At 36.5% G+C, this 26,129-nt stretch overlaps 1 protein-coding gene across 5 annotated transcripts in view; it reads left to right on the top strand.

Annotated features, from left to right (window-relative positions):
- Positions 1-17,234, top strand: part of CCDC102B (coiled-coil domain containing 102B) — a 189,575-nt gene extending 172,341 nt beyond the window's left edge. For 3 of the 5 annotated variants that reach the window (XR_012649741.1, XM_075022902.1, XM_075022901.1), the window contains one exon: positions 3,560-9,740. Coding sequence is in view for 2 of the 5 variants with exons in the window: in XM_075022902.1 (XP_074879003.1) it covers positions 3,560-3,649 (90 nt within the window). In the remaining 3 variants the exon portion in view is untranslated. Of the gene's footprint in view, positions 1-3,559; positions 9,741-17,210 lie in introns of those variants that run through there. The other 2 variants (XM_075022906.1, XM_075022908.1) reach the window with 2 other exon arrangements.
- Positions 17,235-26,129: the final 8,895 nt, after the last annotated feature.

Below are 26,129 nucleotides of genomic sequence, written 5' to 3'. Positions count from 1 at the left end.
AGCAAATTGTGTGAGGACTTAAATAAGAAGACAATAATAATTTAAGTATCATGTGTAGCTACCTTAAAATAATTCTATCTAGCTCTTCCATTTAATTAAGGTTTGGAAAAAATCCTACCTTATGTTAATACTTACTGTGAACTTGCACTGAAAAAGGATTAATTTTAAGCAGCAATGAAGAATTTTAAAATATTCTTCAGAGAACTGCACACACAAACTATATTAATTGAGCTCTAAATTAGTGATGCTAAACAATGAAAGCAAGGAAATGCACAGTGAAGCAGGAAATGTACCATATGTTATTGTATACCTGGGCACAATGGGGACACTATCTTAATGGCTTTCTTAATGTTCCTGTTGTACTAGATATTGGTGGACATATGGTATGCTGCCTTTTTATATGCCTGTGCATTTTCATGATTTTGTTAGCTGACTTTGATAGCATTTTCTGTTTGTAGGCTGTTAGGAAAAGGGCTTTAAAATGTTTTGCTCCCTTATCTGGAGTTCAAAGCCCATGCATCTTATTTTGCTTATTCATTTGTACCCCAAACTTATTTATTTATTTATTATTCTAGAGCAGTTACATATTACTTTTATTATTAGGCTTTCTACAGTTTTAGTCCCTGTCTGGCACTAATTTGGAATGCAGTTGATAGTCCTTCCCCATACAGAGGAGTTTTGACTCACTCTCAGTGCTGGCGGAACAGAAGGCTGGAGCAACAGCAGGAGCTGCGGAGCTGACCGGGTTTTGCACAACCAGGATGGGCACTTGTGCAATTGACTGCTTCCCTGCGTGCCCTGAGGAATGTCGGCACGCTCCAGTTGGAAGCAGACACATTTCCCATTTCACCTGGCTCCTAGTGCCCTTCCATCACGTGGCTGAGGGACACAACAGAACAACTTCTTGCCCCATCCTTCCCTCAATGTCAAGCATCATCAAGGTTGGCTGGTGCAGACTACCAAAGGGAAAGATTTCCCTAATTTTTTTATGGCACAAGGTCCCTAAATGTTCACATTTAAATAGGCTATTCGTTACTGCCATCACATGGAATACACACACTGAAGTCTCAAAAGTGCAGAACTACTCAGAGGAATTATATCTTGCAAGCAGAGAAGAGCGGTGGAGCCAAACCCTTTTGACATACACATGACACACTCCAGTTATAGCTTGGCAAAAATTCCCTTCCATAAAGCAGTGATCCTAGGGGTTCTTACAGGAGGTGTTTGAAGACTGTTGTAAATCAGCGTGGAAATGAAAGGAAGTTGTTTTACTATAGCTTGTCAAAGGGCAATCTTTAAGTTTTGTAATTCATTACAGATTGGGACAAGTCCTTTAAATAAGATTGTCTGTATGCTATTGGTTTCTGGCAAGTGTGTATGCTTTTGTATAAACGTCCAAAGCTTACTGTTCTGTGTATTCACGTACTGGTTTTAGTAGTAGCTTATATGTGTAACTGCATTAATTTCATTATGAAATAGAAGTCAGAATGAAACTCTCTTACTTTTTTATAGATGCTGGGTAGACTAACATGACATCTAGAAACAGCAGATTAAGTGTTTCTAAAATGTTTAAGTTAGACATATTAAAAACAAATAACTTGATTTGTTTTGAAAATGTACTATGTGTATTCCCAGGGGAACAAGAGATAATTTAAGCCCATAGCCATCAGTTACAGCTAATACTTTTCATATATTTTTAGTTTATTTTCTTTAAATTTAATTTAAAACTCTTTCAGTTCCTAGTTTTAGGGATTGTATTTTTGGTTTATATTAATATATTTTAGATTAGCAAAATGAATACAAAAGGAAAGAACTATGAGTGATACTGCATTAATATATTCACGCAAGTATTTTTAATAACAAGGAGTTGTTAATAGAACTTGTCTAAAATTTTTAATAAGGGAAAGTTATTATTGGAAATCATTAAATAAAAGTAACTAAAAAAGAAACAGCCATCTTTTTCAAAAAAATTCCAGTGAAATTCAGTGGTGACAACTAAGTTTCTGATCAGCCTAGTCTTGTGTGTCCAATGGGGTGAAGAATTTGCCAGCTTATTGATTCTTATTGATGTAGGGCTTGGCGATCAGCCTGTATTTGGAATGATTAGTGGACATGTTCATCAGTAGACAGGAGCATCATGGGGTCTGTAACACTGTAAGCAATCACATTGCTATGCTAGTTTAAAGGCTTTTACACTTCGACAGTTTACTTAACCCAGAGTGATTTTTGACACGTGATGCTGGGTTTTTCTAAGACATAGTTGTTTCTAAATAGTAGACAGATTAGATTCAATGTGTATGTATACTGGCATGACTAACCCAGTCACACTGCCAGGAACTGGTTTACAGCTATGAAGAAGTAACTGGAGATCACCATGTTCCACAGTTTGGTAAAAAATCTCAGGTTCCTTGACATGTTTGTTGTTCAAACATTGTTCACAAGACTTCTAGGGTCCCAGAGTCAGGATTAAACCATCAGGTTTGTGAATTCCCTTTTCTGAAAACCTATTCAAGTTATATAAAAAAACCAAGAAACAGGAATTGCACTGTGGCTTGTGGTAGGATTTCAATGAAAGTGCAAAGATGATATGGAGAGAACTGGAGATGTATGCCCCTAATCTTAAAGCACAGGAAATTTTCAATTACTCATGCATGAGAGAAAACCTAGTAATACACACAAATGGTTTAGATCTGCCAGGATTTATTCGCTCTTACATGCAATCTTCTTGGGTCAGTTTGTAGTGTAGCTACTTTGGGCAGTATTTAAGCTCCAGTTTGTAGTGTAGCTACTTTGGGCAGTACTTAAGCTCCTAAATCTTGATAAATCTGTGTTGTTCTGTGCAGGGTTACTGTCTGTTCCCTGTGCTCTGAATTCCAGAGAGTGTAGTAGCCTGTTTCTGATGCCCAGCTTGAGTAGATGTTCTTGTTCTGCTGCACATTGTTATTGAGAATGTGCTTTATCAACCCAAAATTTATAAAAGCTAATATATTTTTTAGCATGGTTGTGTTTCAATGATAATCTTTATGATGATTATGCTTTTGTAAATAATCTCCCCCTATTGCTATTCATGTAATATGAAGATATTATGCTGGACTAGTGGCTAGAATTCTGTCAAATGAGGGATTTGAGATATCTTTGATCCTTTTCACTATTCTCCACTTTCCCTTCTTCCAATAAAGATTCATGAGTTATATATAAGTACTTTAAATGTACCTTGAATAGCAATAGTACTGCAGTTCAGAACTGTCAATCAATAAATAATGGCTCCTAGTCATCAAAAGTGAAGCAAGCAAGTGTAGCCTGTTTCTCACTGTGAAAGACAATTCCAAGTAATTGCTTTGAAACCCTATATTTTTTTCTTCTTTATTAAGGAATCAGTTGAAAATGTATCCAATGTGTTCTATAAAGTTAACAGTACTGAAAGATTTTCTCATCTAAATTCTACTGTCTCCTAGTGAAACTTTTTTCTTAGAAGAAATTTGATCTGCAATTGTTTCAAACTTAAATTGGCTTTTCTGCTTAGTGTTGTGGTCACACTTTTTTAAAAATTTCATTTCAGAGTAAAGAGACAGAAGAAAGTGAACTCAGGATTTGGGACCAGACAAAGTTCCTTATATGCTGCTGGAGATTCTACAAAGACAGTGAGTGAAGATGTGGGAGATCATCAAACAGCCCAGCAGCAACAAGGCTAATAGTAAAGAGGGACGAAAGACTTACGGGAAAATTTCACTGAAGAAGTGCATGCCAGACATATATGGGAACACTGTATGCATTGTTCCTATGTATTCCAGATTTTTTTATAAGAGCCAAGGAAAATATACTAGTGTCAGTGTGTACCAACTTAGAATTTTTGTTGGCAGTTGTCTGTCCTCTTTTCCAATCATCTCAATTGATCTCTTCGAAAGCAAAAGGTGAACTTTAATTAACATGTCCCATAGTTTACCTTCAGGAAAAAATACTTTAGAATGTACATGACATAATAGAAATACATAGAACAATGCATCTCAAATTTATCTTAATGTATATATCACATTTTTATTTAAATTTGAGTTTATTAACTTTCCGTGTAAAAGTTGTAAGTATCACATAGGAAGTAACATGAATATATTAAGATAAACTGCAAAAGCAGATTTTGAGAATTTTAGAAAATTCATGACTTATAAAAACAACAGCAACTTTCAGCCATCAAGTCAGACACAAATTATAATAGGTTGCTGTTTGCCATATACAGTTGTTAATGGGTATATGCAGATTCTGTTTCATAAAGATTCTGTAAACTCATTCTAATTGCTCAGCAATATGTTTTTTTCATACCTTATATCCATATAAACCGAAAGCTTGTAAGAGAATTCTACTTGTATTTAAAGCCAACAGTGTTTCTCCTGCCACTAATATATTACATTCTCCTTCAAAGCCTGCTGCAGAGATTGTGTGATCTCCTCTTGATTTCTCTTGTAATTTTCCCAGGACCATAGAAAAAGAAACAGTTATTTTCACAATAGGTAACTGTGCTATAGAAGTCTTCGTGAAGACAGTGTGTCTATAGTTAAAATTTGCTTAGCTTCAAGTGCAGGTTGGTCAGGTTCATGAATGGAAAGCATTAAAGTTTATTAATTACATAAGAATCACACTTTGCCCAGGAATTCCCTGAGCTGCAAAGGGTTGGAGGCTGGGATCAGCCAGCAGGCTTTACCTGTTCCTATGACCCTCCCGGAGCACCAGCTTTTGGCTGCAGCTGAAGATGGGATACTAAAGTAGAAGGATCTGTGTTTTGACTGCTTTCTTAAGTTCTTAGCCTTATTTCCTGTTTACAAATGCTGACCTAATCCCAAGCCATTACCTCTCAGGATACACAAAGGGATACATGATGAAGGGATGCTGTCTTTCTCTGTTGCCATAGCTGATACACAAGTTCATCAACAAGGTACAGAGATACTGTGAGACAATTTATGTTTAAACATTTAAAACTTACAGGAATTGACAAAAAATAAGATTCAGAATAGGTTTTTTGTGTTTGTTTTTTTTTTTAATCCAAACTTTCTCCCTTTCTTAGCTTACTGGTTCAAGGTTTTATATTAAGCAAGAGAACTCTGGCCTTGTTCCATGCATTGTGAAATCACACTGACTTTCTCTAATACTCCATCTGCTTTTCTTATGCCAGCATCTTCATGACAGCCCAGCGTGTAACATAGCTGTATTGAAAATGTCAGTGTGCACAACAGAAATGGAAAGTGCATAATTATTGATTTTCAAACACTGTAACAGCCAAATGTGCTTCTATGGTTACACTGAAGCACTTGAAAATACAGTAATGCCACACAACAGATTACTGATAAAAGCTTGTATCATTTAGATAAGCTTTAGAGACAAGCCCTTTTTTCTCAAAGAAGCCATTAGAAATATGGTTCTTTTAGAGATAAAGCCCTAGGGTTTCAGCAACTGGACAAAATCTCTTTAAGCTCCAGGGTCTCTTTTCAACCCACAGTAATATCTGTAGTTAAAAATCAAGTCAAATAGTTTTATGAGTTACTGGGGAAGCTAGGATTCTGTCTTTCCCCCTCTGTATTTCCAAACATGTAAGAAAAACAAATGATGTTTAATTGGTGCTGGAGAACATTTCTGTGCTAACAGCTTGGTAGCGTAAGGTGGATATTGATGGAAATTAAACTAGAAGCTAGTTTCTGCTCCTCTGTCTGGCTATACCATATAAACCTTTAGCACATGTTCACTGTATTATAATACCCAACAGGTGTGATATACCTGGCTAGTCCAAAGGTCATGGTGACAATAAAAAGATCATCAGATGATGCTAATTTTGAAATTTATATTTTCAGAATATCAATACAGTATCTTTTCTTTCTCATGAGGAAATTATAATTTCTCATGGGATAGTTAATATTTCAATTTATCCCACACACTTCTTTGTAATCACTTATTGATCATAGTTTACTTTCAAGTGCTTTCTTAGTAGTGCTATTTAAGTTTTCTTGCTTGACTGTGATAGATCACACAAGATGCTTTCATTTTTCATAATTTCTCCCTATTCCCTGAGTAAGAGAAAACTCAGCTGCTTCCATTAACTATATAAAATATTTATTTCAGCAACTACATACACAAACAACTTCAGAGGTCTCTGTGAAGAAGTAAACCCATACATTAGTCACTTGAAAGTAAGCCAAAATAAGATGATACATGATTGCCCTGGCTGTAGTTGAGACTAATTTATGACCTTTTCATCATAATACTAGAATGTCTCCTGATCTTAAATATACATCCATGAGATTTTCTATATACCAGTATTCCCATCCATTCCTCTTCACATTTTATACCTGGGCAGTGAAGACAGACAGATTTGTGCAGAAGGACTCACTGAAGGTCACTAAGGATAAATACGGGAAAGTCAGGAAAAGTCCTAACCTTAAATCTGGTTGCAAATCATTGAGCTGTTCTTCTTTCTCTCACGAGATGAGTGGTGCCTAAAAAAGTGGATTTTCTCTAGAAAAACTTCACAAAATCTAGTCTTGTTTTCTTTTTTAAGATTCAATAGCATGAATGTTTTACATGGATCAGTTTTACATACTGATTATAAACACAGTAATAGAAAGACCTACAAATAATTTTCACAACTGGCAAGTTCCATTAAACCTTGTTTAATACCATAAACATGTATATTATTTAATATTGGTACAAATGCAGAAAGATAGGAAAGAATGATTTATGTGGTCTGGTGGTCATCTAGTCATTGATAGGGAGACAGTGGTTAACACTGTGTTTAGGTTAGGATAGGATAGGATAAGGTAGGATATTTCAGTTGGAAGGGGCCTACAACGATCATCCAGTCCAACTGCTGGACCAATTCAGGACTGACCAAAAGTTAAAGCATGTTGTTAAGGGCTTTGTCCAAATGCCTCATAAGCACTGATAGGCTTGGGGCATCGACCACCCCTCTAGGAAGCCTGTTCCAGTATTTGACCACCCTCTCAGTAAAGAAATGCATCCTAATGTCCAGCCTAAACCTCCCCTGATCCAGCTTTGAACCATTCCCATGCATCCTACCAGTGGATCCCAGGGAGAAGAGCTCAGCACCTCCCTCTCCACATCCCCTCCTCAGGAAGCTGTAGAGAGCAATGAGGTTGCCCCACAGCCACCTTTTCTCCAAAGTAGACAAGCCCAAAGTCCTCAGCCACTCCTCAGAGGACATGCCTTCCAGCCCTCTCACCAGCTTGGTTGCCCTCCTCTGGACACATTCAAGTACCTTAATAACCTTATTAAATTGTGGGGCCCAGAACTGCACACAGTACCCAAGGTCACACCACACCAATGCTGAATACAGTGGGATAATCCCCTCTTATGATCGCCTGGTCATGCTGTGGTTGATGCCCCCCAGGATGGGGTGTGCCCTCTTGGCTGCCAGGGCACAAGTCGTGTTGACCCTGCTGCCGAAAAGCACATCCTTTCTGCGGGGCTGCTCTCCAGCCACTCATCTCCCAATTTATACTTGTGCCCAGCATTACTCCATCCCAGGTGCAGAATCCAGCATTTGGACTTGTTAAATTTCATCCCATTAGTCATTGCCCAATGCTCCAATCTATCTAGATCCCTCTGCAAGGCAACATGGCCCTCAAGAGAGTCAACAGCACCTCCCAGCTTGGTATCATCAGCAAACTTGCCAATGGTCCATTCGACTCCTGCATCCAGATCATTGATAAATATATTGAATAGAACTGGCCCTAGAATTGAACCCTGAGGAACACCGCTGGTGACCAGTCACCAGCCAGATGTAACCCCATTCACTAGAACCCTTTGAGCTCTGCCTTTCAGCTGTTTCTTCACCAAGTGCACCATGAGCCCAGTCATCCCACAGTTGGACAACTTGTCCAGAAGATTGCTATGAGGGACACTATCAAAAGCCTTACAAAAATCCAGAAAAACTACATCCACCACCTTCTTTTCATCCACTGGTTGAGTGACCTTATCATAGAAGGATATCAAATTAGTTGAACAGGAGTTTCCCTTTGTGAACCCATGTTGACTGTGCTGTGTTGACCTCCTCCTTCCTAAATAAAGCACTACTTTTCTGAGAGATGTCTCAATCTCCCTCTACAGTACTTTTGTAAACACTTTTCAAGATACATGCCAGAACAATGTATACTTATTCTACTGTTCACTTGATGAACAGCTATGAAAAACGTATGACCAGTCCTAAGCTTTGTCTCCAGTAGAGTGGGAGCTATCGGAGTTTAATTAAAACTGGTGACTTTTTCCTACTGAAATCTCTACCTTTTTATTCCCCAAGTCCTACCGTCTCTGTGACTTCCATGATTAAATCTTACCACAACTGAAGGGCTATCTCAGAGTAACCTCAGTCTATTTTCCTCACCTTAAGGGGAAAAAAATCCTCCAATACTAAATAAAAAATATGCCAGTAAGCAATTATTTCTCAGAAACTATGAAGATTCTTGGATGCCTTTTACCATTACAGACCTTTTATCACATGACTTCAGGAAGAAGGCAAGCAATTTTATTCTACTGAAATCAAAAAGGTATATTGTACAATCTAAATCAAAATGATCTAAAAATCAAACACTAATTTCAAGGGATATTCTCAATATGTTCAACAAATATAACTATGTTAGAATGCTTTAATCATGAATAGAATATTTTCCAGGCAATGCCATTTCAGGACCCAATTGATTGTAATTAGAAAAGGGCCATGAATGACTGCTTATGCTAAGATTGGATTCTTAAGGTTATTAACATTTGAAAGGAAGAAAATGCAGATAAGAAAAGGACAAACAAAACCATGCTACTTACCATTTAAGCTTTGGGTTTTTTCTTTGTAAGACAATCTAAAATGAAGAAGTATTAGCATACCATCAATCAGTGAACACATCAGAAGATAAAAGTGGATTTGCTAATCTCATTAACTCAACAAAATGCTATGGTACATGTACAATAGACTATATTTCTGTTAATAAATGAATGCTTTTCTTCCAGTCAGATAATCAATAAAAATACAAATGGATTCAACAGCCAGTGTTCTACATAGCTTCTCATTAAACATGGCACTATATTGGTATCCACAAACAGAATTGAAGAGGCACAGCTTTGATATTTTTGAAATGGCAGCATATTTCTGAAGGGCACTGAAGTTGTTCCCTAATGTCCTGTTGGCATTGATTGGAGTTCAGTGAAATCATTGGAGTCTCTTTCAAAAAAAGAAAAACTTGTGTGGAGTAGTTAGTGCCAGGGTAATTCTCTAAGAAAATAAACCAGAATAAGGAAGAATCTTAAACTTTGAGGTGTCTGCCCTTAAAAGAATAAACAAAGAAACACAGTATCTTTAATGTCTTTTGAGGTATCTTAGACATGTATTTTGAAATATCCACTTTTAAAAACAACAAAAAAAAAATTAATCCCAAAAGCATTTTGACATAAGACTATAAATTTATGTGATTAATCACATATTTTGTTCTTTCCTTGCTGTATGCTAAATCTGCAATTATTTTGCTCTTATTATGTATTGTCAGATATGTTCTTAAAAATCATATTGAGTGGAATAGGAAGTTTGAAAGCTTTTACTACATGTAATGGAACAATGATTTGTTTTCCAACTTAAATGCCTTATGAAAGCTTACATGTAAATAGGTGTAAATTGATCAAAATTCTCTTTTTGCAGTGTTGTGGTGGGTTAACAATGGCTGGCTGCCAGGTGCCCACCAAGCTGCTGTCACTCCCTCTCCTCTACAGGAGAGGGGGAGAAAATAAGATGAAAGAGCTCGAGGATCAAGATAAGGACAGGGTGATTGCTTTCCAATTACTGTCATAGGCAAATTCAGATTCAAAACAGATTCAATTTGGGAAAGTTTAATTTATTACGTGAGAAATAAAAAAAATAATTTCAAAAAAAAACAAACAAACAAACTAAAAATACCTTCCCCTCCCCCTTCTTCCCAGTTTCAACTTCACTCCTTCACTCCTGACTCCTCTACCTCCTCCCTTCGAGCGGCACAGGGGGATGGGGAATGGGGCTTGTGGTCAGTCAGTCCATAACAGCTCCTCCCTGCGCTCCCTCCTCCTCACACTATTCCCCAGCTGCAGCCTGGGGTCCCTCTCACAGGCTGCAGTTCTTCATGAACTGCTCCAGCGTGGGTCCCTTCCACGGCGTGCAGTCCTTCAGGAACACACTGCTCCAGTGTAAGTCCCCCACGGGGTCACAAGTCCTGCCAGAAAACCTGCTCCATGGGCTCCTCTCTCCACAGATCCACAGGTCCTGCCAGGAGCCTGCTCCAGTGAGGGCTTCCCACGGGGTCACAGCCTCCTTCGGGCATCCCCCTGCTCCAGCGTGGGGTCCTCCCCAGGCTGCAGGTGGAGATCTGCTCCACTGTGGACCTCCCTGGGCTGCAGGGGGACAGCCTGCCTCACCGTGGGCTTCATCACCACGGGCTGCAGGGGAATCTCTGCTCCAGCGCCTGGAGCATCTCCTCCCCTCCTTCTTCACTGACCTGGGGGTCTGCAGGGTTGGTTCTTTCACATTTTTCTCACTGCTCTCTCTTACACAGCTGCTGCACAGCATTTTTACCCTTTCTTAAATACATTGTCAGAGAGGAGTCACCAGCTTCACTGACAGGCTCGGCTTTGGCCCGCGGTGGGTCCATTTAGGAGCTGCCTGGAACTGGCTCGGTCTGACATGGGGGCAACTTCTGGTGTCTTCTCACAGAGGTCACACCTGCAGCCCCTTCACTGTTACTAAAACCTTGCCACATAAATCCAATACAAGTGTCTTTATTGCAATAGTAACACATTTCTTTCTGGAGTAATTTGAACAGTGCATAAAACATAAGTTCGAGTCAACTTACCCCATTGTCTTAATTAAACAGATTTACGCTACCATTATTCTATTGTTGTCATCTCTTATAAACTATTGTATCAATTCTTTTGGGGCTACATGAATTATCCAATACAACCCTGGCTGTGCTGCGGTATAGTAAACAGTTCCCAAATGCTCAAAATTGATATACTTCTCTATGGTTGATAAGAGCTGTTTCCAATACTGTCATTCATTACACTAATTAGCAATGGAAAGTCAAGAATACAAGAATGACACAACTTGATCAACAACCATAGAAAAAACTTACCTAGTTTATTGCTAGTAAATTACAATTGTTTCAGAAAAAACCCGTACTGCTGGTTTCTGTTCTGTTAATAAAAATACAGCCACTTTGTATAACTTACGAGTTACCATGTATAAGTTGAAGGAAATATATTATGTGATGGGTTACTTTTTCTCGATCTTCAGACTTGTTTAGCAGTTTCATTCAACCCTGGCATAGGCATGCTAGATAAAATCTTATGTTTTTCTCTGCACATGCATAACTACATATATTCTCTAATGAGAGATATGTCTAATGCTTAAGAAATAAGTATTTTATTCAAGGTGGAATAGATCCAGAAAGAACAGTTACCTTTATGCTGGTAAGTATTGCTCAGTAGCTGTGAGATAAAGGCACTCCACTAGAAGGTAGAAAAAAAATTTGGAGAGAGCTAGAACCAGTTTTCTCCTTGTGTTTTTGTTGTTTGTTTGCCTTGCATCCTGGTTGACAATTTTAACTGCTGAGATTTGAAATAAAAGTAACTACATGTGATTTATGAACCTTACCTTTCATTTGTTTTTCTTTCTTTCAAGTGTCTCAAACTGCTGAGCTTTAAGATGAAGAGAAAATATGTTCAATAACAATATGATTTGATTTTCTTCAATTTTTATTTCTGATAAGGGAAAATTACTTTTTTCCTTTTTTTCACTTTGAAGTACTTTTTCCCCAGTTTTGCTGCCAAACTGAAAAATCAATTATTGCAATCCTTTTTTAATACTGCATGGAACAGCATAGGCTTCTGGATAGTTAAAGAAATCTATCCAAAATTACCATACAAGCATTTCAAAGATTAAGTCACATAGCACCTGGTTATAAAGTACAACCAAAACAAAACAACAGCAGCAACAAAACATTAAAGGGTTGGGGTTTTTTTCATATGTATTCTCTTTTAGAGAGTTAAGCAACTTTATTTATTTTATTTTTAATAAGCATTGTAATTGGGAACTCTGTTCTTCTTGCTCCTCTTCATCACTTTCTGCCTTTGATCTTTTTCTCTGCTCGTTACCATGTAAATAGAGAACTTGAGCTTTCTGAGCTTTTTGCTTCTCACTACAAAATTATTCTACTTGTGCTTTTGCCTTGCTTGTAAAAAAACTTTGCAGTCTCTGCAATCAAATTTTAAGGTATTGATCTTAAAAAAATTTAAAATTCTGCAAAGAATTGTATTCCTGCACAGTAAAGTTAAAAACTATTGCTGTGTGTAACAAAATTGTATTTTTAGTGTACATTAACTCATACTATATCTGCTTTATGCTCAGCTACGTACCATGTACTGGTATATGTTTTAACTGTCTTGGTTTATTTCTGATGAATCAAGTTTTGGAACCCTTTTCTATCTGTACAAGGCAGCTCAGGAATATCAACTTATGAAACTCTAGATATGATCTATGTAACCGTGGAGGTAATAATGTTACACAGTTCTGTTTTCTTTTCAAATTTTTTATCTCTAGCTTTTAATTTTTCTTCAATTTTTAATGTAATTTTTTTTTCTAATTTTAGAAGTGGGTTTTTTTCAAAATATTCTGAAAGTACAAAGATGCTCACAGTAGTTTTATCAATGCTACAGGAAGATGCACTTTGTCCAGCCCAAAGAAGCCTAAGATGCAATTTGCTGTCATCAGCAAGGAGTATCTGGAACTTCTTTTTTAGAAATATTAGATATCACGTGCACATTCTTCCATCAAAAGACATGGTGTCAACTTTGTAGTTTTGCTGCACTGTGGTTCACATACTGACTTTGCTTTACCTCATTATTCAAACCTTGTATCATATAATATGCAACCAGCAGCACTAACTTAGAAAATACTGAATATGAAAGAAGCTTAGTGTTAGGGATGTAGTAAAGTAAAACATGAAACCTTTAAACTTATTGTAAATTTCTAGGGTCAAAATTTGATAGTTTGTTCACCATGATCAGAATACACCTCTATATTCATTTGAAAAAAATGAAGCACAAGTTCAGCTGGAAGCATGGAAAGGTTAATAAAAATGCTTAATTTTTTGTTAGCTCTCTAAATCTGCTATTACTGCTTTTCTTCATCTGTGTTTGTCACAGACACAGTTTTTTGCATATTTTGGGGTAAAAGGAAAAAAAAACAATTGTTAAAATGTATGAGAAAATGCAGGAGTGTTTTTGGAACATAAACAGGACTCTCTTCAATGAGAATGAGGACTAGACATTTAACTTGGCAGGTTTGAGGTAGCTGGGAGCTAAAAGCTGAAAATCACCATGATCCTCAATGATAATGGATTAAATGTTCCATTTTTATTAATTCAAGCCATTAAAATTCTTGCAGTTTGCATCAATCTGCTTTCCAATCTACAACAAAGGGAAAATAGAAAATATTTTTTTAACTATATGTTGGATGGGAGTCTTTTAATGGACTCAGGGAAAAAGGGAACTTTATGAGTTGGATGGCTATTGGAAATCTTGTATATTTAAAATTTTTTTAAGAAACATATGTGGTTGAAAAATATAACCAGAATCTGTAAATGTGACTGCTCTGTAGTTCTTTATCTCAGTCTGAAAATGCTGCCCATAGAGCCAAAACCATGTTATGAAGGAAACTGCACTTTCACAGTCCTTTTTAATCGAAGATCACCCTAGACTTTTCAGGGAAAAAAGTTCAAAGATAATCAGATATAACACTGACACAAAAGTCATAATTAAGATATATTTTAGTTATTAATTTTCTTTCCATTCTTTCATTTGTTCACCTTGTTTGCATATATGGAAGCATGAACTTCATGCTTCAGTCCTCCCAACCATCTCAGTAAGATGAAGTTTAATCCTTCAAAACTTAGAATTGTAGTTTGCCTTTGTATCCACATAGGGGATAGGGAAGTCAGATTCAGTTTTCCATGTGTTATGTTCTAGAAACAAAGTTTTCCTGTGTCTGCATTGTAGTATTAGGTATTTATCTGCAAACTAATCTGAGTCATGCAGAAAGAGCTTCTTTTGTGTTTAAAGTCAATAGCATTCACGCTTTCTGTTCTAAATGTTTCAATATTTTGCTTTTTAGAAAAAACCAAATTTTAGAAACAAATTTGTTTTAGAAAACAAATAATAAATTCATGTAAGTGACTATGTGTAGGTCAGTTCCACCTGTAATACTAGACAACTTTCTTTTTCTTCATAGCACTAGGAACTACATTATTCAAAAGCAAAAAAATAACTATAATTACAGCTAGCAAGACTTTGCATATTGCAATTAGATGGCAAGAAATATGTTTCAAATTCTTAGAGTATTCACATTCTGAAAGAGAGAGAAAAATTCAGGATGGTAGAGAAAAAAAATCAACTCTGGCTAAGTCAGTTACATTTTCCTATATCTCTACGTATGTTGGTTTCTAAACATGAACATTGGGGAAGGTGTAAAGGTCACATGAAAAAGGCTGACTAAAGAATACTGTCACTATGATGTGAAAAAAACTTTTACTGTTACAGGTATCACTCTCCTGAAGCTGATCCTAAAGGGAAAAAAATGCTTCATTTGGCTTTAGAACTAATGCACAGTATAACTCAAAGTCCTCTTTAATTGCCATTTCTTCAAGTCTGTCTTCCCATAGTAAAGCATTTTACCCACAGGAGAAGATAAATTTGGCTGCTGAAGTTTTAACTATTTTCTTTAGACAGTGCCCTGTGGCAGAGACAAGGAAAGGGAAGCCTAATTTTTTACTCCTAACTATTTTTCAGACAGGAAAAAGTAGATGCTAAGCTTAAAATATAGTCTTTTCTTGCTAAGTATTTTTATTTTTACAGCACAATTTGCTGAAGCACTGTTGAGTAGGTATATTTCATTGAATTGGCTAAAAGTAAACTGGCCCTATAATATGTTAAAATGAAAGATTCTTCTTAAGGTAAATTTCTAATTAAGCCTTGATGGAATAACCATCTAAGCTATTAGTTTAAACCTATCAAACTAACGCAGTGTATTGATTTTGAGGCTGTATAAGACATGTACAGCATGGTCATACATTATGAAAGCTTTTGTGCATTTAGCAAAAACAAACCAGAAAATCTTGGTGTTTTAATATGAAAATATTCCACTCATTGTTAGTTAATGCACTTATTATTCAAGCTAGAAAAAGTATAACACAAAAGGGAAAGCTTTATGCCCAAGAGAAAATATGACAGAAATTTTTTGCTGAATATCATATTGTTTAATTCACTGTTTGCATTGCTTTCTTAAGCTAGAAATTCCATATTCTCTGTCCTAAACATTTAGATTTAGGACTATTATTGACTTAACCCTTTCACTGAAAATTATTTTTATAATATATTTATATCGAATTTTAAAAGCAAGTGTGTGTGTTGTTGCATGCAAATAGAGAAGATCATAAGAAAGTGATACAGGAATGCAATCTTCCTCTGACACCCATTAAAGCCACCAGGCCGAAGGCATGACACTAAGAAAGAAGACAAGTTCTAAAGAAAGAATAATCTGTTAACTCATGGGTCACAGCACTGTAACATTTCAGGCCAGAACAACAGGGGTTTTAGTGAGTAAGAAAGGATTAAGTGCTTGCTAGAAACACAGATATATTTGAAATGTACAACAGATTGGCTCACCTCCATTTCCAGCAACCAGCATGTACCATGCAATCCTAGAGATTGAATACATTTAGCATAATTTAAGGAACTGATATCAAGAGCCTTGATGAACCACATAAGGTTAGATGGAAACATCTGAATCTAAATGTCAAGAAAGATCTATACCTGTTATATTCACAGAACTCCTGTCAGTCTCTGACACATTTTTTCTTTACTACATACTTATCTTTAGGTTTGACATCAGTTAGCAAAACAGAATTAAACTAGTGTAGATTTGGTTACAAAGTTCTGTAGCAACATTTTCTAAAGACATAAAAATATATGGAAATTAAGAGAACTACTTGAAGTACATGTTAATGTATCTTCCCTGGTGCTTATCACTCAAGGAAAATATTCAAGTGGCCTACTTTTTTTCCCCAAGTCACATGGATTTGAAGAAAAGTACCAAAGTAGAGAAAAAATTAGAGAACATGACCAAAGAATGAAGAGATAAGAGAAAGAGGTAGGAAACTAAAAATGCTTAATGCAGGTAAAAGCAGAAGTGTACAAAAGCAAGAACACAAATTTCACCCAAAGTATACTATTCTTTATGATCAGTGCTTGCAATAACTAAAATATAGTCTTTAAATATAAGAGCTATAAGAGAATTATAAATATATATATAGTAACATAAGCAAATATGCTAAGAAAATTGCCCATAAAATGATCAAAGCAGAAGCATAATAGCCTTTTCATCCTTACATTGCACAGTATATTGGGACTTATTAGGTTAAATATTCTTCCAACAGTTTTCAAATGTTGTGTGGCAGAATGCATGAACTTTAGGAAGAGAGTGAGTCATATAGACACATTTTCACAATTCCATACTGTACATAGTTAGCCTATTTACCACAAGTCTAACAAGAAAGAGAATTCTTTCTAAGGGATATAATTGAAGTTCAATTAAAAATTTCAACATTTGAAAATAATAGCTACCATGGATAGATGGTCTGTTCTTTTCAGGATTTGTTTTAAAAAATATCACTCTCCTCCTTTTGATTTTTTTGTTTGTTTGTAATTGTGTTTTTTTGACTACATTTTCCACTTTCAGAAGTGACAATATAGGAATAGGCTGAGTGTATTTTCTCAGACCTCATTAGGATAATGAAAACTAAAGTATGACTGGATTGATATTTTTTTCTACAAGTTCACCCTCTAAAGCCCATCAAAATCATCTTTGCTGAAAAGGATTTTTACTGGGAAAAAAAAATCTTACTGCTATTTGAATAGTAAAAATGGCTGAAAGATGAATTTAAACTAATTCTAATAATCAGATGTTTTTAAGTTTATCAGGTGCTTAACTACTAAACTTATAAATATTTTCATTGAAATGTACGTTTTTGAAAAGTTTTGGGTTTTTTTTAATAATTGTTACTAGTTTATGATAATGTCAAATGAGATTGAAAAGCTCTTATTAATAGATTTCCTCTAGTACTGGTCTTGTGCTCTATCTTGTTTTATAGGTTTGTTAATGGTTTTGGCATGAAACCTAGGCTATGTTATAAAAGTGCTGACAAAACAAAGACGGTATTTTCCGAACGAAACAGAACTGGCATATCATATAGACATGAAATAGAACCAAACAACACAGTGACTTTAAGCAATACAAATGGAAAGAACTGCAGCAGTACAAAATCCAAATTTGTGTAAGTAGAAACTAATCATGTTTCTCCTAAATCTTGGGACATATTTAGTCTAAAGTGAGAAGGGCGAGGAAGCCACCAGCAGGTTTCAGAAGCACTTTGCTGTTAGCAGAGGAAGTAGTACTGTGAGGCACTGGAGAACACCGTATCTGGAAAGCTACATATAATTCTGGTTGCCAGTGTTCAGGAAAATAGAATTCACATTGGAACAGTTGCAGTCAAGGGCTACTAGGATGGGTATAGAGACAAAGAACCTTTCATTTGACTGGTAGAGCTTGTCTTCTTTTATGTTACTAAACAAAGCCCCGGAGGACACAGAAACACAGGGGATGTGGGAGCAAGCAACTATATAGGCCACACAGCAATGGCAGCATCATACCATACAATCATAAATTGACTACAAAAGATTTATCTTCACAACTAGAACAAAGTCCCTACCCTTTCTTTTGAGGTCATGATAAGTTACAAGGTGAGCGATGTAAAGATTTCATTAAAATTAAAAATAATTTAAATTGAAATGTAAGTATTATATACTACATGGTATTAGAAGAGGGATGGAAATGTGGACCGCAGGACCCTCTGGAGTCTAATGTGTGAGCTGAGCCTGATGTATTAGGAATGATAGAAAGTGATTGAATGACTGCGATGATCCATCCGCAGGGCCACATGTAACAGTGTGCTCCCGCTGCAATAATGTGATGCAAGCGTCAATCACGCTGTTCCAAGATGCCTATTCTCCAAGGTATTTAAGAAATATTGTATCTAAACTTGTAGGAATAATGATAATAGCAAATTGTATCCAAGTGAGAGGGAAGTGTGGTACTACAGGCCACACTACAGGTTAACTAAAAGGAGCCTGTGACTACAGTCTCTGAAATCCCGCGCCCTCTGGGAGGTAAGAAGTAAGTTGTTTGCCTGAGTTTGTAGACGGCATGAAAAAGTTTTCTGAGATGTTTGAAATGCCCCTGAGTCTCAGATGAGGATTAATCACCAGACCCAGCAAACAATTGGCTCTGCCACCGCCAGCTCAGCCCGGGGTTGTTGGCCCCGAGTGGATGAGCGCTGGTGACGGCGCGTTGTGCCACCCCTGTGCCCTGGCTGTGGGGTGAGCTCTGGAGGGATCCTCTGTTTCACAGAGACAGGAGAGGCTTGCTGCCTGTCACAACGGCAAAATGAACTTCATGAGACTGCAGAGGCCTTTCTCAATTGCTAAAGAGGAGAAGGTTGATGACCTCTATATTATGGTGTTTCTATGTTTTGAAATAACCCACAGATTCAGACTTAACTATCTCCACAATGCTCACTCTCTCTGTTGACAAGCATTGTCATAGCATTCAAATGCATAATATTCAAATATGGTTTTAAGTGACTAGAAACACCAGAGGCCTGAATTCTCTCCCTCCAACAACAGTATAGGGCTGGCTATAGGAAAGAGTTGCCTTAACAATTTTATCTTCTGTGTCTGTATTCCACAGGTGTAAAGTACCGTCAACTCTATCTTGCCCAACGGCAAATTGACATTTTCCTTAGACAACAGCAGGACAATTGATCTCTATGTGGGAACAACAGCTAAAACAGTTGGTGCTCTCTGGGAGTTGTTCAACATATGCTTATTCATTGAAATGTTCTGCATGTTACCAACATAATAGGGGCTGGACCCCAGCCATCCACAAAGTAGATGACAGCCATAAGCACCAGGCCATGAGCTATATTCTCACTGTGGGCTTTTCTCAGGACACTTTCTGTTTCCCCACTTCCCAGAAAAGAACTTGTTTTCTATACTTAATTTTTTTTATGGAATAGCATTCCCCTTCTCTGGCCAAATCTAGCAATTATTCATATCATCTTCACTTTAAATGAAGAATTAGTCTGCTTTTTGGCACAGTGTTCCTTTCTTAATTGGCAAACAGGAATTTATCACCGTGGAATAAATTATTGCATAACATTTTAAAGCATCACTAATACAAATACATATCCTTTCTTTTTGACACCAGTGTCACTGCTCAATTCAAAATCTAAATTAATTTTCACACTTGTATTTCTTCAAACATTATCCTTTTCATCCAGTACTCTTCTTCCTTCTACAATAATATGTTCACTTTACATGTTAGAGAAGTGCAGCCTGATCTATGTGTCTTTTCAAAGCTCCACAGCTTTATAAAAATCCTCAGAAAAACAATTTTTTTTCCCAAATTATCTTTAAGTGACAGCATTGTTGTAACTATGAGCACATTTTATTTTCAGTTTATGGATCTGTAACATGTAGCTACCAATAGTTGTTTTAAAAGTAGTGGGACATGGCATTGAGGCTGGAACTTCTTATGCTGGCTGCAAAACATCCATGAAATCATAGATGGTTATATTTTCACTAATCAATTAGAAACTTGAAAGAAAGGCTTTATTAGCATTTGAGGAGCCAACAGATCTCTTCTCTGTAAAGATGGAGATCATCTGGTGGTCCCTGGGGCTGAGTATAGTGGCAAATAAAGGTTATCAAGAACTGTTCACTAGCTCTGAGATCAAAATGACGCTGCCTAGCTCACATTCACATGCCTGTAATCTTCTCCCCCAAAAGAAGTGGGCAACATCAAAACTGCTTGTGTGGCATGGTCCTTGTCATGTGCTATTTGAGCCAATCTCTATTTGGGCAGAATGCCACCTAACCATGGCCAGAGCTGTAGGAAGGACCATGGCAAAGACTGAGCATGCGGTCGTAACAGCCTATAACCATGATACAGTTACAGACCATAATTGTGGTACCATCTCAAACCTGACCCTCTTTTATTTATTTGTACAGACAGGAACTATGAAACCTGTGAGAGAGTAAAAGAGAGGTGTTTGACACCTGCAGAATATTAATAGGACATAGGCTGATGGAAAGATTATAATATGCTATGAAATTAATTTTTTTTGGTTGTTGTTTCTATGAAAGCTATGCATTTTTAAATCCTAGACATCTGTTGATGGATTCTGAGTAGTGTGCTTTTGTTAGCTATTTAGGCTCCCTTTCAAGGAAGCCCCATCATTTGAGATACTTAAACTCATGGGTAAGTCCCACAGAAGTACAGGTGGAGTACAGTCCCCACATACCTGGGCTACATAGGTAAGTGTTTCCTACAACAGGATTGCCATGCATTATCAGTCCTGCTTTGATTTCCAGCTGTAAGCATCCCTTTCTTTGTATTTAGCAACTTTTTTTTAAAGCGGGCATACTTTACGACTTGCTTACAGATTGATACAGCAGGAGTAAATTGTACTCCAGAAAGATATAAATAGTAGTCTCGAGACAGTGTTAAAAGCCTATTTTAACCTTTGAAGCCAGTGGGAATTCGGGGAATAGAATGGGAGTCATGGATGCAGAAAGTAGACATTACCATAAATCACATATAGCAGAGGTGTAATAGAGTGAGTGAGAATATATCTTGGGTCCAAATCAATACTGGCAAACTAGCCACAATATACTTTTTACTCAATAGTGTGTAGTTAAAGTTTTGAATTGACTTTAAGTTCATAAAGTTATTCCTTGTGGAAATAATGACTTATTAGTCAGATTTTACCTTTATTAATATGTGTACAGAAAGTGCAGATGATCATTGAAGAAACTTACTTACTTTTTTGTGTTCTCCTTCACAGTGAATAAAGATTTGCCAAGTCCATATCTTGTAAAACTTAATAACTTGAATCCAGCTGGCATATCAAAAAAAGCTACAGCCTATCAGGGTTTGGAACATGACCAAGAAAACACAAAGTACTGTATGTAAGGAAAACATTGCTTACTTTTTAAAAACATGGGTGCTTAAGCAAAATGTGTTTGGAGTTTTTTTAAACAGCAATCCAGAGAGGCACTTCAAGAGACAGCCACAATCTGAGTCCTAAATCATTATGTGTGATTTTCTCAAAGTTCAAGGAAAGGGAAAAGAAGCATTTTTGTCCTAAATTCATAGCCAATGCAAAATCACTATAGAGAATTTTTTTTCTTCCAGCTTTCTTTGGACTCAATTTAGCCCTTATTGTGACATTACAATACTTGAAAATCTCTATGTATAAGTAGCCATAACATTTTTCTCAATACATTAATGTCTTGTGTCAGTGCTGAAGTGTGTTCTAAAATCTTTTTTCTCTTTCAATCCAGAATTGCCCTTTTTTGTTATAGGACCACTTTTTTACCATTTAAATAATATGCTATTAAATACTTTGGTGGTATGTCAGAGTTCATTATGTATGATGGGCAAACCCAGAAAACCTTTTCAGTCTGAGTCCCAGACAATAGTGATAATTTGTTATTTCTGTTGTTTTGTACCTGAAACATTGCAGAATTTTGACCTCCTATGCAAGTCTGGTATCATCAAGGTCCAGTTGGAGATTCAGTCAAGTTTTTATTTTTGGCAGCTAATGCACTTACGGGTACCAAATTGGCAGTAGCAAAAACTAAAGAGAAAACTATTTTGTCCTGTTATTCCTCAATATATAACTTGGAAAAAAAACCCCTTATCAGATGGAACTGTAGTTCTTTTCAGAAGTATTCTATATAAACTCTGAAATACTCTGATTTGTCATATACTGACTCCTTTTCAGCTTTCTCTGCAACTATGAAATACTTTGTTATCTTACTTGAATTATCCATAAAGTTATATTAAAAAAATCTGAACATTTGGCTTTGTTTTCTCTTGGCATGAAAAAAATTCCTTCTACTTCTCCCTCTTCATGATGAAAATAATCATTTTATTACACATAGGATAATTTAATCTCATATATATCATAGCAGGTGTCTTTAAAATGAAGTATGAATGACTCTATGAAAATACAGTGCTGTGTAAATGTAACAATGCTAGGGTTTTTAACATCTTCTTGGTGGCTTTTTTCCTTAAATTATCTCTGTGTAATATAAAACCTAAAAATCTTTAGTTTATATAACCCAAAATTATTATATTTATTTTAGATGCAAATGCTATAATGCAGATTATTTGAACTGGTCAGCCTCAGCATAATTTCCCTCATGCAGCCTCTTAGAAATCTCAAAAAGTCAAAGGAAAACCAAGAACCATAGATAAGGTACAGTTGACCTCCAGGATCTCTCTGGGCATCTAAGACTTAAAGGGCAGAATATAAAACTTATGACGGATAGGGAACATAATCAGCAAAGTCCATGTCAGGGTTCTCCTTTCCCAAAAACCTTCTTTAGCTTGATATGAATGGTCCAAATCAGGATATTTTGCATAAATAATTTATTTTTTTTTTAGTACTTGGTGAAGATGTGTTTATTACTCAGAACTCTCCACTTCTGAAATCCAGATAACTACTCCTTGCTTATAAAAATGAAAAATTATGCAGAGTACATATGCTTTAAAAGTTAAAATTATATGCATTTAAAAATATTGGATGTAAAAAAAATGACTTTTTTTGTTTGATTTGGTGATAATTAGGAATGTTTGTGGCTTATATTGCCATTTCTGAAGAGTTTTTCTTTTAATTTATCCTTTTTTTTCTAATTTAATTCCAAACTTAAAATTTTCATCTGTTTTTAGACTCACTCATTACATTTTTATGTCTGCTTTGCAATTCTAGTTTTTCTGGTTTAACGTTAAGTGCTTGTGAGGGGAAATGAGATCACTTCATCTGTTTCCTCTCATTTGATGTATTGGGTAGACATGTCCTGGCTAAATTGGGCAAGAGTCTTCCTTTAACAGAAAAGATGGGAAAAAATATCTGACTACTACTAAAAACAGAATAAGAAATATATGTATTCCTCTACATTTGTTTAGCAGAAGAGAGCCTGAGGTTGAATAATTCTTAAAAAGGATTAAAGACACATCTGCTGAAAGGAAATGAGTGACTTGACTTATGGACTGAGCATCCTACAAATATTAACATGCCTTAGTGATTCCAACTGCATTTTAGGCAAATTATATCTAATAATCACTTCATAACCTTATCTTTCAGGAATCATTGAGAGCATATCCTCCAGAAAATCTGGCAAACTAGTTGAGAACAAAGGTGTACCTAGGGGACAGCTCGGCAGTATTTTGAGACCAAGGTTATCATCGTCTACAGGGAGAGAGAGCCTGCAAACCCACTTTCCCGAGCACAGGACTTCTGAATTCCTGAGCATGGCTTCTAGCCTGACACACACCATAACATGCCTGAACATGGTTTTCTGCACGTTTGGGTAGCCTGTAGGGTGTTTATTACAGTCACATGGTGAGGATGCAGATACGGTGTGCTTCATAGCATCTTTCAGGTATACACTCTCTCAGTGGCTGATAAATAGTCAAAAAATAGCATCTCCCTAAATATAACGGGCCAGGGGCCACTTGCACAGGATTTTGAGGCCAGATGGGATGGCATCACTTGCAGGCAGGTGCCTACACTCTCTTGCCCTCAGAGCTGCATTCAGTCTCCCCGCAGCCAGGGCCAGGGCAATGCATCCCCCTGGCCAAGCCTTCACCGGCAGCATGCTGAAAACAGCAATAGGGAAGTGCCAGTAATCCTACACTGTTATCTGTTTTATTTAATGGTAAAACCGTAAATCAGGGAGAATGACAGTATTACATCTTTTTCACCTTCTGTTAGAGTTCAGTGTTCCCCTGATAGGAGATCAGTCACTCCAGAGAGAAGGACCTGATCCTAGATTGATTTCTGAAATACTCTCGAGCTTCTAGGATTTAAGAGGAGATGGAAAATTGATTTGTGTTTCACATGTTACATTCATTTGTGGAACATATCTTCAGCTGCAGTAATCTAGTATTTCTCCATTACAGTAATGTGTACGAAGCCTGATTTACATTAGGCTTTTGTAATATAATTCTCTTTTAACTCCCAAGACCACAGGAGACATATTGATATTCCTCACTTACTTTTGGCATGAACACGAGATGCTCGAAGCCTGTTTCTTAAGTCAGAAGTTAATGCTTCCCTCTCTGCCCTGTGAATGACCTCTTTTCTGAATGTCCCAATGAAGAGGGATAGCATTTTCAAGGCAGGAAGCAGGAGGCATTGCTCTGTTCCACTGTCTCTGCTACATGAATTAAATATGATTAAACTGATGGCAAGGTTTCACTGTTAAAACGATCATTGCTGAGAGAAACAGAATAATGACAGTTTCTTTTAGCAGATATTCAAGTGAAGTCTGTATATTCAGGAAACACCTTGTAGACTGCATAAGGCCAATATTTGTAGTATTTGTCAGCCAACTATTTGGTTTAACTTCCCCTGGTAAGCATCAGTGTATCATTTCTTTAAAAGATTTTAAAAATTGTACTAATTGTGAAAACTGCTTCAGTCCCTTGAAACTATTAAAATTATCAAATCAATTTTATTTATAACCCTGACCTTTCTCAAATGTGTTATGCCAGGTCTATTCCAGGTCATTTGTTTAGTTAAGTCATGGTCTTGCTTGTTTCTGTTACGTTGTAATCTGAACAATCTGAATTCCACAGTTCTAAAATTCACTGAACAACAGGAGGTTAGGAGATACAAAAATTAGACCTTGTTCAGTGTCAGGAGGGTATGAATTCACATATGGATTCCCATTTATGACAACTGACTTTGTGCAGCATGAAATCTATGTCTCAGTACAAAAATGATGACATATTGCTTTCATACAGTCTCTTAAAAATGAATGAGATTCTGCAGATAATTCTAAGATTTTCACCATCTTTATTGGCATAAACAATTGGGAACAGTTTATAAACTGCTACCTCTATTTCAATGGCTTAAAAAATGCAGTAAAGTGTAGAGTCAGGTTTTTTTCTAGCATGCAATAAATATCTGCTTGATTGAGAAGTACCATTTTTAGAAAATCTTACCTTTTTTTCCTTTTCATCAAAGAACAAAGGAGCAAAGATTGTACTATTTTGTATTGCTTCTAGAAAATACTGCATACAAAATGTTTTTCCCCTTGAGATCTTAAGATGCCAACACAGAGATACCAAGTAAACTTGCATTATCTGTCTTTAGTAAAGAGCTTAGTTATTACCTAAGTTCCTAAAAATTCTCCTGAGTTTTCCTAGGGACATAATGTGATGACTAGTAACTGAAGAATGACTAAACACTGTAGGAATTGGTCTTTTAGAAACGTTTCTGTTGTATCCAATAGAAGCCTCTAGACCACAATATTTCTTGTGTATTATCATAATATTTCTCCATTTTCCAGGCTCTCTGTGAACAGGTCATTTTGAGGACATACTTTTCTATGTGAATTTCATTCCAGTAGCATAAATGGGAAAAAGATCCAATATGTGGCAAGACATTTTCTCAGTATATTGAATAATTCAGTAATCAAACTGCTCTTTTTCTCTATTTCTGTACATCTTAAATAATGAAAAGAAATTCCAGGATCTGTTTTTTGCCTATCACTATTTATTTTACTTTTTTAAATAGAGTTATTTATCCAGATAAAGTAATACATCATCCTCCCTGTTCACTTTGAGAATATAAGACACTGTCGTGGTTTATCCCCAGCCAGCAACTAGGCACCACGCAGCTGCTCACTCACTCCCCCCTCCACCCTCAGTGGGATGGGGAAGAAAATCGGGAAAAGAAGTAAAACTCCTCGGTTGAGATAAGAACGGTTTAATAGAACAGAAAAGAAGAAACTAATAAGGATAATGATAACACTAATAAAATGACAACAGTAATAATGAAAGGATTGGAATGTACAAATGGTGCGCAGGGCAATTGCTCACCATCCGCCGACCGACACCCAGCCAGTCCCCGAGCAGCGATTCCCCGCCCCACCTT

Source organism: Buteo buteo, chromosome 3 (assembly GCF_964188355.1).
Source record: "Buteo buteo chromosome 3, bButBut1.hap1.1, whole genome shotgun sequence".
In the NCBI taxonomy this organism is placed as follows: Eukaryota; Metazoa; Chordata; class Aves; order Accipitriformes; family Accipitridae; genus Buteo; species Buteo buteo.
This window is presented reverse-complemented; position numbering and strand designations above follow the sequence as displayed.